Source organism: Pinus tabuliformis, chromosome 5_1 (assembly GCF_031772625.1).
Source record: "Pinus tabuliformis cultivar Carrire ecotype Pingquan chromosome 5_1, CPIR1, whole genome shotgun sequence".
Classification (NCBI taxonomy): Eukaryota; Viridiplantae; Streptophyta; class Pinopsida; order Pinales; family Pinaceae; genus Pinus; species Pinus tabuliformis.
In genome coordinates, this window is record NC_142305.1 from 625,828,024 (window position 1) to 625,841,882 (window position 13,859).

General features: G+C 43.1%; 1 protein-coding gene across 1 annotated transcript; it reads right to left on the reverse strand.

Annotated features, from left to right (window-relative positions):
- Positions 1 to 514: 514 nt before the first annotated feature.
- Positions 515 to 5,741, reverse strand: LOC149166495 (uncharacterized). Its single transcript, XM_089430175.1, has 3 exons — positions 1,692 to 5,741; positions 1,138 to 1,253; positions 515 to 1,031 (listed from the first exon to the last, which is right to left on the reverse strand). Exons 1-3 carry the CDS (start codon positions 5,739 to 5,741, stop codon positions 515 to 517), a joined length of 4,683 nt encoding a protein of 1,560 aa, XP_089286301.1.
- Between the last annotated feature and the right edge of the window lie 8,118 nt (positions 5,742 to 13,859).

The following is a 13,859-nucleotide window of genomic DNA, read 5'->3' on the forward strand; positions in this document are numbered from 1 at the left end:
TAGGTCAGCACCTACATAATAGTAAACATATCAACTAGTACAAGAGCTAGGGGGTTATAGCTCCCTTCCAGGAGAAGCTGGAGAACGAGAGAAGGTTGTAGCCTTATGCAGGTAGAAGCCTGCGTACTAGTATAAGACTGCACCAGTACAAAAATTATAAAAAGAAGTTTCTTATTAAAAAGAAGATAGAGATGATTGCAGCAGGTGGTTTGCACCCACATCGGGTTTCCACCTTATATCTTGTGTTCATGTGTGTGTGATTGTCTGTTCTGTTTTACTGCACTTGGTTATTGTTTTTTTTTTTTTTAACGAAGTCGGGTACTTATCTATTATAAAAGCCTGAGTTACATAGATCTATTACATTGCAGAGGAGAAGTTTTGACCTGACGAGCAAAAGCGGGTTCGCAGACCCATATTCCTCAATACTTCTCTTGTTTAATCTGAAAGCAAATTGAAGACGGCTGTACTGCCTTACAAAGGAACCTCCTATCCAGCTAAATTTACACTGCATCTGTTAAGGGGAGTGGTGGGTGGCAGAATCCTCTTGGTTCCTTGCGCTTGCCTTGGTTGAAGCTTCAGCCTGGTAACTCTGGGTAAGGGATCGGATGTGATCCATGGCCGCCTCCAGGTGGCTGCAGCGCTCTTTCAACCCTTCGATCTCATTCTTCCTTTTGTCCAGCTTTTTGCGCTTTGAGTTCCTATCAGAGTGGTAATCATCTTGCAGCTCTTTAAGCTGCTTGGTTAGCCGATTGATCATAATTGTATGGGCCTTGCACATGGTGCAGTCCCTGTTGTTAAAGATGTTGTCCATTGGATTGGCTGGTTGAGCTTGGTCAGCTTGTTGGTTCTGTTGATCGGCCATATTAGCAAACAGAGGACTGGGATTCGAAGGAGGAGAAGTTCCAATATGAACGAGGAGCTGGAGAGTAAAGAGAGGGGGCGTGGTGTCACAGTGGTGCTGGCTCAGGCGAGGGGAGAGCGAAGGGATCAGAGTGTTGAGGGTAGGCTGTGGAAGAATGTCCAGAGCTTTCCTGCCAACCAGAAGCAAAGATATCAGGTGATATAACACAATCAAACTTAAAACAGCAGTTACCAGGAGCGTTCTGCTGATCTTTGCGTCCCGATGAGTGGTGATGCCTTCGGCGAGATGTCTTCTGCTTATGAAAATGCTGTGGAGGTGCAGAGCGTTGCCCAGAACTGTGACCACTGTTGCCCCGAGCTTGTTGATAGTCTTTGAATCCCGTTGAGTAGAGCTGCCTTCAGCAAGGTGATTTCGACTTGAAAGAATGTAAAGGAGTTGCTTATCTTTGCACGAAGCTGTGCGAATGCAAGAACCCTGAGTTCGATTTATAATACCATGAGAGGTCCTCCCGATCTCGAGTAGAGTCTGAGCAGATCTAATCTCGGGAGAGGGAAGATCTATAGGTTTGATATGGTTGCTGTTGAGGGGCGTGCTGAGAAGATGGGCGCAGCCCCCGTTTCTGAGACTGTCTGCGCTGGTCAGATGGAGGATCCCGATGAGATATAGCACAATGATGGTAGACAGATCACGAGGGAGATTGGATTTTTGATGGAACTTGGTAGTGCAGTAGGGGGAGGGCTGGGTGAGGAGGGGTTTGTACCTGCTTTGACTAAAATTCTTGGGAGGGGCAGCGAGAGAGGCCCTCTTATGGGATGTCTTTCTCATATACCATATCATTTTCCTTGACTTGACCCGTTTGCCTTTCGGTAGCCTTGTTTGCCTGAACATCTGCTTCCACATTGTTTGTTCGAAGGATGTGTTTAAAGGTGGCTCCTCCAATAGTTTTGATGTTGTCCATTATCCTTCCTTTAATGTTGTTTAAGGCTGCTTGATTGAACTCTTTCCCTGTGATCATTGGTGCTATGATGATGGCAGAATCGCCAACGATCAGTAGGTTTCTTATGCCCAGGTTCCTGGCGATGGATGTCCCCAGAAGGAGGCTGTATGCCTCTGCCTTATTGTTTGTCATGATGCCCAGACCCCATTCATACGTGACTAAGTTTTCCCCATTCTCATCTTTGATAACTCCACCTGCTCCCGCTTGACCTGGATTGTTCTTTGATGCACCATCAAAGAAGAGGGTTGGTCTATTTTGCTTCTGAATCCAATTTTTAACTTCTTCCTTCGTCCCCCTTAATTTCCATTCCATATGCCTGCTTCCTTTGTTTGCTAATTTTTGAGTGCTTCTGTTGCAGTTGAATTTGTTGGACCACTCTTTTATTTTTGCATCTGTCGGTTCCGATTCCTCCTGGGCTATACCATTTGCCTCTAGGGATTCAGAGATGAGGGCCATCGATTTGGCTAGAACGCTGGAGGTACTAGGCTTTTTGTTCTTGAAAATGCATTTATTCCTTGCAATCCAAATCTGCCAGCAGAGGTTTGCTGGGATGTTGTTCCAAATCCTTTTGGCTAGGCCCTTGCACTTACCAGTTTGAGGGAAGCTGTTTCCCCATTGCTTCTGAAAGAGAGTGATCTGGGTGGGAAGGTCCCTGATGGTAAGAGGGCTGGTGATGAGTTTCCAGCACACTCTTGCGAAGGGGCAGTCCATGAAGAGATGGTTACTGCTTTCCTCTTCCTTCCTGCACATACAGCAAATTGAAGGGCCTTGGATGCCCTTCTTCCTGAGGTTTTCAGCAGTCAGGATTTTGCCATGTAGAAGAGTCCAGTTGAAACACTTAACCTTTGGCAGACATTCGGTTTTCCAAGTTGCGTTGTGGAGTGGCCAATTATTTAGTGCTGAGGCATTTTGCAAAACTTTATATCCCTCTTTTACTGTATATCTACCTCCACTAGGGTCCCAAACGAATTTGTCTTCCACCGTTCGATTTGTTGGGGCTGAGCCTGTCAGCGAAATCTTGAGCTCAGTCCAGAGGTTCTTGAGGATCTCAGGGAGGGGGAGTGGTCTCCAACCTGTCCAGCGGTTCTGTTCCCAGAGAGAGATATCATGCAAGGTTTTGATCTTTGCCTCATCCATCCATCTTTGAAGGGGCTTAAATTTGATGAGCGTTGCCCTTGCCTCCATGCCCATTATCCTGTCCTCCCATATATTAATGTCTTTGCCATTACCCGGGGCTCTTGAAATGTAAGATTTGAAGTGAGGAAGAGTCTTTTTGATCAGCTTCCATACGGGAGTACATGGTCTTTCGATGATGTTTTCTGATAGGATGTTGCTATTGACCCCATTTAGGTACTTCCTCTTGATGACCTCAGTCCACCAGGTCCCTCTCTCATTGAGAATTCTCCAAACCAGTTTGTAGCCCATTGCCATATTTGCCAGCTTTGGAATTCTGATGCCAAGTCCTCCTTTTTCTGGGGGGAGAATGACTTTGTCCCACTTAACAAGGCTGAATTTTTTTGTGTCCTGCTTTCCTCCTTTCCAAAGGAACCCTCTGATAATCAGCTCCATGTGTTTGTGTATGCCTGCCGGGGCAAGAGTAGTAGCAAATTGATAGATTGGGAGGGCTGAGAGAATGGCCTTTATGAGGATGATTCTGCCTGCCAGGTTTAGCCAGTATACTCCCCAGCTCTGAAGTTTCCCTCTCAATTTCTCAATTAAATTTGTCCAGATCTCGGCTTTGATTGATTCTTTAGCCAGAGGTAATCCTAGATAAGTGAAGTGAGACCAATTCCCTTGGGCAGGGATTTCCATGATTATGGAAATTCTCTGGGTGATATTTCTTGGGACATTCCAAGTGTAGATCATACACTTGTTGTTGTTTAGTTTGCCGCCAGAGGCTTGGAGGAAGAGATCCAAAGCTTTCTTGAACCTACGGGCCATTATGCTGGAAGCACCCCCTATTAGGAGAGTGTCATCTGCGAAAAGGGAGTGATTAATTCCCTTAGATCCTCGGACTATCTCCACCCCTGTTATTTCTTTGACTTTTCGCTTGTTTTCCAAATGTAAGCTGAGGGTCTCAGCCATTATAATGTAGAGAAAGGGTGACAATGGGCACCCCTGCCTTAGGCCTCTGGAACTCTTGAAGGCGTTGCATGGCCTTCCGTTGATGAGGGGTGCTGTCCAATTGTGGGAAATGCATTCCATGATCCTGCTAGTGAAGTGCTCTGAGATACCAAATTTCGTAAGGACTGCCTGGAGGAATGCATGGTTAACCCGATCAAAGGCGCTTGCCATATCCAATTTGATGATCATTCCCTTCTCCTTCCTAGATATGCTGCTGTGTATTGCCTCCTGGATGAGGATGACATTATCCGTTATATGTCTCCCGGGGACAAAGCCACCCTGGTTTTCGGAAATGAGGGAGGGGAGGACCTTTTTGAGCCTGTTCGCCAGGATCTTGGTGATAATTTTGTACGAGACGTTACACAGGGAAATAGGGCGAAATCTGTCAAAGGATTGGGGGCTAGGATCTTTGGGGATAAGGGCTAGATGAGAGGACTTAATACTGCTACCCAACTTACATTTTGCAAAAAAAAAATTTGCCATTCTGACATAATCCTTCTTGATAGTATCCCAATGGGTTCTATAAAAGGCCACTGTAAAGCCATCAGGGCCGGGAGCCTTTTCCAATGGCATGCTGTAGATGGACTTTTCAATCTCCTCCGTTGTGATTTCCTTATCGAGATCTTTATTTTGAGCCTCTGTGATTTTGCTCTCAATTATGTTTAGGAATTCCGGTTCTTCCATGTAATGAGGGTCAGCAGTTAGAAGCGTTTGGAAATGCCGGGACGCTGCCTCCTTAATCTCACCTTGCTCTGTTAGAATTCTGCCCTCAACGGATATTTTCCCAATGTTGTTCCCTGCTCTCCTCATTTTGATGCTATTATGAAAAAAGGATGTGTTTTTATCACCTGATTTGAGCCAGAGGCATCTCGATTTTTGCCGTTGCTCTTCTTCTTCAACTCGATTCTGCTTGTACAACTCCATGTACAGGTCATTTTCTTTCCTTATGTCATCTTCTGTGTCTTGGCTTTTCTCTTTTTCTTGGTTCCACTCCGCTAATTTCCTTTGGAGATCGGTTTTCCTTTTCTCTGCCTCTGTTGCATAGTTCCTCGCCCATTGTTTGATGGCTATCCGGAGGAGTTTTATCTTTGTTTCCCATACATAGTGCGGGGATCCTTTGATTTCAGTTGTCCAGGTGTCCCTTACCAAGTTCCTGAAGACCTCGCTGCTGTCCCACGCTCTGTTGTATTTGAAGGGTAGCGGTCCCAGGTTTTCCCTTTTAATCAAATTCAGAGCTACGGGTTTATGATCTGAGATAAAACCTTGTATTATTGAGCTTTGGATCCTTGCGTAGTTGGCCACGATTCTTTGCTGGACTAGTATGCGGTCCAGCCTCTCTTTGATATTGTTTTTACCGGTTCTTTTGTTTGACCAAGTGAATCGCCCGTTCTGAGGTGGTATGTCAACAAAACTGTGCTCTTGAATGATTTTTTCTAAAGCATCCCTTGAGGGGTCTGCGAAGAAATTTCCTCCCATTTTTTCCTCAGCATTCCTTATTAAATTCAAGTCTCCTCCTAGGAAGATGCTTCTGCCCTGGGCATTCATTAAATCAGCTGTAATTGACTCCCAACAAGCGGCTTTTTCTCTGAAGTGGGGTGGGGCATAGACATTGTATATGGTGTATTCCTCAGTCCTGGATACGTTTTGCACATCTATTCTTAGCCACCACCTATTCTGTCTGCTGTCCTTGAGATTCCATTTGTTTTTGTCCCATATTGTTCCTATTCCTCCTGAGGCCCCTGATGCGCTCAGTGCCATTCCTTCGTAGCTTCTGCTTCTATTCACACTGCTTTGGAATTCTTGTTCAGTTATTTTGGTCTCCTGAAGTAGTAGAAAGTCTGGGTGTTCCAGTTTGAGGAGGTCGCGGACTGCATTAGTTTTTAGGGAGGAGCCCATCCCCCTACAGTTCCAAGAGACCAGATTCATCATTTACTGTATTTGTTGTGTGTTCCTCCTTTCTCCTTCATCTTCTCCCCGCTTCCTTTGGCCTTGTCTAAGTATGTATCCATTGGCTGTTGGGTCCCTGTTGCCATTTCTTTTGCTGCGTTCTCGTCCCTGATCTCTTTATTTGATTTCCTTCCAACTTTCCTGGGTGGATCGGTGGATGTGATGATTTCCTTCGTCTTGTTCCTTGTTAGGATTCTTTCGACTGTTGGGGGGGGGGAGGACTGAGGGGGAGAGGGAGGGGCAGTTCTGGGGCCTCTCGGTGAGAGGGGGGGGGGATGGAGGGTCTTCAACTGAAAGAGATTCGAAAGGGTTAGTGGAGGGGGAGGGGAAGAACCAGATCCGGAGGGGTGAGAGGGAGGGGTAGGGGTTTCAGATGAGGGCTTTGAGGAGGTTCCAGGGGGGGGTTTGTTTTCTTCTTCTTAACCTTTTCCCATACTTCTTCAGAGGTTTCATCATTGTTTTCAGAGTTTATAGGTTTATTCTTACTACATCTATTAGCAAAATGCCCATATTCATGACATACCTTGCACTTGAACGGCAGCTGTTCATAGTCCACTTGCTGGATGTGCGTCCACTGGTCGACCTTGAGCTTTATCGCTTCTGGTAGTCCTTTCCCCAAATCCACTTCTACGCATATCCGGGCACATGCGTGCATGTTTTCTCTTGGTTCCGATCTGTCGATGTATTTCCCTACTGCGTTGCCTATAGCTTTCACCGATTCGTCTCCCCAGCAATGGAGAGGCAGATGGGGAAGCCGGACCCAGACCGGTACCGCGCTGGGGACGTCCATCTCGGGGTCAAAGTCGGGAGTCCATCTGTTGAGGTAGAGTCCTCTGGTGTCCATGAAGTATGGGCCGTTCCTGAATATGAGATTGCGATCTTCCACCGTTTCGAAAAGGAAGGTGAAGAAACCCCTCCCGCAGAATCTTATTGCGATCTTCCCTTGGACCATTGTGTTCCAGTTCCTTTCTACCCAGCGTTGGACTGTGCGAGGTGAGGGCCATAATCCCGTGAACTGACCTACCAAGCCCCTATCTGCCAGGGCGACGGCTGCTCTCCTCGGAAGGGCAGGAGGGAGCGAAACTTCTGGGATTTCATCAAGCTTCTTAATAAACTTTGAGGCAGTGGGGCGAACTTTCTCATTGGTATTCTCTTGGATGAGGGAGGCAAAAGACTTCTCCAGATCCTCCTGATCATGGGATGGGGGATCCATAGCAGGGACGGTCAGAAGCACAGGGGGCGCTCCAGGGGAAAGCAGAGAGAGGGAAGGGCCGCAGGCCCCCAAAGGGAACGGGCAGAAGGCCCCAGGGTGACAGGGAGGGCTAGCGGAGGAGGAGAGCAGCCCAGCAGCAGCGCTGCCAGGCGCAGGCGCTCAGGGGGTCAGGCTACGCAGCAGCAGAGGCCGCGGGGAGCAGAGCGCGCGCAGCAAAAAGTATCTTGAACATCGAGTTTCTGCACTTGGTTATTGTTTATATGATTCTGATGCACTGATTAAAGATCAACCTGTGATAAATTAACTGAATCATAAGTTTGCAGGATATACGCTAGTTGCCTTAAATACAGTTGCGTATACACGCAAGTTCCATTAACTGAAGTAGCGTATATGAATCTGATTATGGAAATGAAATATTATTGACTTGATAATACTGATTCACTACCCCCCCTCTTAGTATTATTTCCAAAAATTGGTATCAAAGCAGGTCTTTTAGAAGAAGCTTGATCGCTTGAAGGAAGATCTATCATCATGAGTAACTACGAAAGAGAGGGATCCATTAGACCACCAATCTTTGATGGGAGCAACTTCATTTATTGGAAGGTAAGAACCACAACCTATCTTCAATCTCTTGGAACAGATGTCTGGGAAATCGTGGAAGGAGGATATACATTTCCATTAGCAATTCCTACAGATACGACAGGTAAAAAAAAATATGAAACCAATGCCAAGGCTGTCAATACATTATTGGGGAGTCTGTCACAATCAGAATTTGTCAAAGTTATGCAGCTCAAAACCGCCAAAGAAATATGGGACAAGATCATTCTAAGCTATGAAGGAGACAATCAAGTAAAACGTGCAAAACTGCAATCTTTCAGAATTCAATATGAAAATCTCAAAATGCACAATGATGAAAGTATCGCTAGTTACTTCTTACATATAGATGAGATTGTTAATTGCATGAAGAACTTGGGTGAAGAGATAAAAGAAGTTACTTTAGTTGAAAAGGTTTTAAGATCCTTATCTACTAAGTTTGAATCAAAAGTATCTGCCATAGAAGAAAAGCAAGATCTTCAGACTATTACTATGACACAACTGCACGAAATCTTAACTGCTTTTGAAATGAGAAAAGGAGGTCCATAAGATATGAGAGGAGCCACATTCAAAGCTTCAGGAAGAGAAGAACTCAATGAATCAAGACATATTTCAGAAGGAGAGGAAGAAGCAAACTTTGTCAAGAACCTTCAATGGGGTTCTGGGAGATTTAGAGGTAAACTAACTTTCAAATGTTTTGCTTGTGGAAGAGTCGGTCATTACGCTGCCAAATGTCCTCATAAAGATAAGCTTGATAAAGGTAAGGAATCAACAAAATGGAATAGAAAACAAAGTGTAAGTAAGAAGAGCTACTATACTCATGAAGATAGAGATGGTTTATCAAATAGTGATGAAGATGAAGATAGTAATGACTATAGACTTCTAATGGCTTTTCAAGATGATGATTTCTTGGATGCTTTAGATGAATATGACCTTTATGAAGAAATCTCTAAACTCAAAATTTGTTTAGAAGAAAAGGATATGATTATAAATACTCTGACATTCCAACTTGTTGAAAGAGAAAAACACAATGAAAAACTAGAATGTGAAATTGTGGGTCTAAGAAAGGATAAATGATTAGAAACCTTAAATGAAATTATCAAAGTGCAGCGTTCTCCTCTGATAAAGATAGGTCTTGGATATACTGAAGAAGCATCCCAAGCATAGAGGCCGTCAACCTCCACTAAAAGCTATCTTGATGCAGCAAAGAGCAGTGAACAATTTAACAATCGACATCAAAGGCATAAAGCAGATCACCAGGTAAATTAGGCTCAATTTACTTCAAGGATGAACAGAAGCTACAAACCTCAGGTAAATTGCACTCAATCTCCTTCAAGAATGAATATCAATAGCAACTACAATCACCAGGTTAGTAGATTCGATAATTGCAGGAACTTTTTTAATGGCCAATGTTTTTCATGTCATAACTTTGGACACAAAGCTGCTCAATGTGTTGCTTACAAGACCATCATGACTAGAGAAGCATGAAATCAAAGGAATGTGATGGGGATCATGAAACGGACCTACAATAACTTTTCTCTTCTTAAAAATGAAATAGAATGCCCTATCTGCAACAACTTTGGTCATGAAGAATCGAATGCAAGAGTAAATTTCGGCAAACATCTCAGAAGGAGAAAAATTCATTAGATCCCAAAATATGGAGAAAGAAAGAACCATAAACAAAAAGATGTGGTATAGCCCTATATGCAGAAAGACAAGAAAATCAGTGGTACATCGACAGTGGATGCTCGAAACACATGACAGGTGATAAAGAAAAACTTCAGTCATATAATGCCCTAGAAAAAGAAAAGAAGGTCTCATTTGGAAATAACACTTTTCCTGTCATAAACGGTAAAGGTTCTGTTCTTTTAAAAACTTTACCAGGTCTCACTAGTAAAAGACCCAAAAAAAGAAAGGATTCTATGAACCGGTCTTCTTCCAGGAAAATATCTCAATATCGTATCCGGCTAGAAGAAAAACAGAAATTGCATTTTCATTACGGACTAACAGAGCGACAATTGTTGAAATATGTTCGTATTGCTAGAAGAGCCAAAGGCTCAACGTGTCAGGTCCTATTGCAATTACTTGAAATGTGTTTGGATAATATTCTTTTTCGATTGGGTATGGCTCCCACCATTCCCGGAGCTAGACAATTAGTGAATCATGGACATATCCGGGTCAATGACCATATGGTAGATATACCAAGTTACCCTTGCAAACCTCAAGATGTGATTACTATAAGAGATCAACAAAGATTGAGAGCTATCATTAAGAAGAATATAGATCTGTTCCAGAGGGATAAATTGCAAAATCATTTGACTTTTCATTCCTTACAATATAAAGGATTCATCAATCAAATAATAGATAGTAAATGGATCAATTTGAAGATTAATGAATTGCTGGTCGTAGAGTATTATTCCCGTCAAGCTTGAATCGAGAATGAAATGAAAGAGAGGGGTGGGTTGGTTGCTGGGCATCTGGAAATTATGTTCTTCTCCCTTCTTTTTCCCTTCCCCGAAGGAGACATTTTATAATCCTTACGTACGTTACTTGTTATCCGTGATACTTTTTTTTTATTGCTTCTTAAAATAGTCTTTACTTTTCCCATACCACGAATCAAGGATCGAGCGAAACTCATTCGGAAAATGATGAGAAAGATATCAATTTGAAGATCGATTCAACTCTTAATTCAACCGAAAATGAGTATTGGAAACCTGAAAAATATCTTTGTGAAGGCACAAATTAATTGATTGAATGGAACGATTCAATTTTCATGAGGGAAGAAGAGGAGAGAAAAGGGGAAACAAAAACAACATAAAACTTTCTTGATAATTGCAAGGCAAACTCTGAATACTAGATTACCCCAATAAAAGGGGGTAAGGGTCAACCAGTGAGACGATGGGGGATAAGCTTCATCGTCGAGAGGGGAACAACCCAGATCACCAGCTAAGGCCCCGAGAACTAATAGGAAATAGATACATTACATGGGGAAAGCCGTGTGTAATGAGAATTGCAAGCACGGTTTGGGGAGAGATTTCTCGCTCTTACTGATACTGAAGAGCAGATCATCCACTCCATCCGACGAACGCTAGATGAGTTATTCATCCCCGTTCTTATTACCAATGAAATGGATCCAATAGTTCCGATTGTACCAATAATTGGATTATTGGCTACAGAAAAATTATGTGACATATCAGGGCGGCCAATTAGTAAATTGTCTTGGACCAGTCTAATGCGAGTTGTATATTCGAATAATATGGCTGGGCCCAACCAGCTGCACTTTGGAGTGCCAAAATTTCAAAAAGTGCCAAAATTTCAAGTCGGTTCATCCCTATGATAAATCACTATAGGCCCTTTGAACGATCTCCGACAATTTGCTTGGTTGATACAGATTGTGATCCAGATCTCGTGGATATCCCAATTCCAGCCAATGATGATGGTATAGCTTCAATCCAATTGATCCTGAATAGATTAACGTCAGCAATTTGCGAAGGAAGGGCATTAAGGAGTTCCGGGATTAGAGGATATAGTGACCGGGACAAGCAAACGAACAATATATTTAGGTAAGGGCTCCAATCAACAACCAAATAGGGAGTTCAATCAACTAAATAAGATCGATTAATTTCGGATAGGAAAGGTCTCCAAATCTCCATCAAATTTCAATACCAGAGTAGCTTATATATTCATAAGCCAATGGGTCAGGTTCACTTACTTCTCCTGTCGGCTTTCACAATTCCTTCTTTGTCCACCAGAACTACTGGAAATGTTTCGAAAAAGGTAGGCATACGACGTACAAAAATCTCATTTCCCTCCTGGGCGCGAGACAACTCTCTCTAAGGAACTCGGCAAAATAGCCTCGTAACTTCGGGAGAAGGGGTGCCTCCTCAGGAGGTCGCAGTGACCAGGCCCGGGCGAGAACAGGCCATTCGACAGGGAGATCCTGAAACTGCGGAGGCTTGGTTCGATCAAGCTGCTGAGTATTGGGAACAAGCTATAGCACTTGCTCCGGGCAATTACATCGAAGCACAAAATTGGTTAAAGATTACAGGACGCTTTGGAGAATGAGAGTTTCTATTATTGGGAAATCGTACAATAGAAGAATCATTATGTACCCCAGAAGGAAGATTATTACAAACCATATTTGGTATTGAGGTATCCACTGCGAGAGAAAATTGTCTCAGAGCACCTATAGGTGGAAGGGGTCGAGTTATCGACGTGAGATGGATCAATAGAGTAGATGATTCCGGTGATAATGCGGAAACAGTACACGTATATATATCACAAAAACGTAAGATACAAGTGGGTGATAAAGTAGCTGGAAGGCATGGTAATAAAGGTATTATTTCAATAGTTTTGCCCAGACAAGATATGCCCTATTTGCAAAATGGAATACCAGTTGATATGGTATTGAATCCATTAGGGGTACCTTCACAAATGAATGTAGGACAGATCTTTGAATGTTTGCCCGGTTTAGCAGGAAACCCGATGAACAAACATTATAGAATAACACCTTTTGACGAAAAATACGAGCGAGAAGCTTCGAGAAAACTAGTGTTTCCTGAACTTTACAAAGCTAGTGAGCAAACAGCTAATCCATGGGTATTCGAACCAGATCATCCTGGAAAACATAGATTAATTGATGGAAGAACAGGAGATGTTTTTGAACAACCTGTTACAATAGGAAAAGCTTATATGTCGAAATTGAGTCATCAAGTTGATGAGAAAATACATGCACGTTCGAGTGGGACTTTATGTCCATAATGATGTTATGCTTGCTTTCGGTACTCCAGAAAAACAAATCTTGATCGAACCCATATTTGCTCAGTGGATACAATCTGCTCATGGTAAGACGTTATATGGTTTCGATATACTCCTATCTTCAACAAGTGGTCCATCATTCGATGCAGGTAAGAGCATATGGTTACCCGGTTGGTTAAATGCTATTAATGATAATAATAATTCATTGTTCTCAACAATTGGTCCTAGAGACTTTTTGGTTCATCATGCTATTTCTCTAGGTTTGCATACAACTACATTGATCGTAGTTAAAGGTGCTTTGGATGCGCATCGTTTCCCCTCCAAAGATAATTTCTCCAGTCGGAGAACGCATAAGGTATTTACCTAAACCAGTAGGTCCTTGGGCAGACCCCACACTAGCTCCAAGACGTTGGTCTCTAACTAAAAAAGTAAACGCTTGAGCTTGAGAGGCTTCTGGGCCGGTGGGCCCATAAAATTCACTGGGATAAACGGTATTGTTGAACCAAACAAAACAACAAGCAATAAAACTAAAGAGGGATAGAGCCGCTAAACTATAGGACAAATAAGCTTCTCCGAATCTCCTCAATACTGCTTCTGAGAATTTGGAACAATTAGAGGATCCCAAGAATGAGACGATTTACTCCGAACAGCAAAGAGCATTTGACCAGATCCGACAACAAGTTTCTCGCCAAGCTTTACGAAGAGCTATAGTAAGTCGACCCAAGTTGCATCTTCATCTCCAGGGGCTCGGAAAGGCACTTTTGGAACACCAACGGGCATTTGTTTTAATGGAAAGAAGTGAAGCACTATACTCTAATATGGGAACGTAAAGTATATGAAGTTGTGTAAATCCAACTCTACCTATGAGAATAAATGACCCACTTAACTCAGTGGTTAGAGTATCGCTTTCATACGGCGAGAGTCATTGGTTCAAATCCAATAGTAGGTAAACTTATTAGATGCCATCGAGTTTTCAATGGTATCTAATAAGTTTTACTCCACGTGTTTGGATCGAGGCGGAACATTGAATCCATTTTTCAGATCATTATAGAAAATGTTAATTAGAGACGGGAGGGCTAGCATTGATAGCCTCTAATCGGGTTCTAGCCCTTTTCAGAGCTAAATTAGCCTCAATTGCTTGTCTTTTGCCTTCGGCTCGAGCTTTCCTCCGATACAATAGTTATATGACAAGTGGGTTTCTGTATTGGATAACCGAGTCCCTGAGCTCTAGGTTGAATCCTTTTAAAAACAGCACCCTCATTCACTTCGACTCTACCAACGAGTAAATTGGCAAGTTGTCCCCTTCCCTCGATAAATCTAGGGAAAACGGTGTTGTCATATTCGACCCATCAGGTATTCCATGT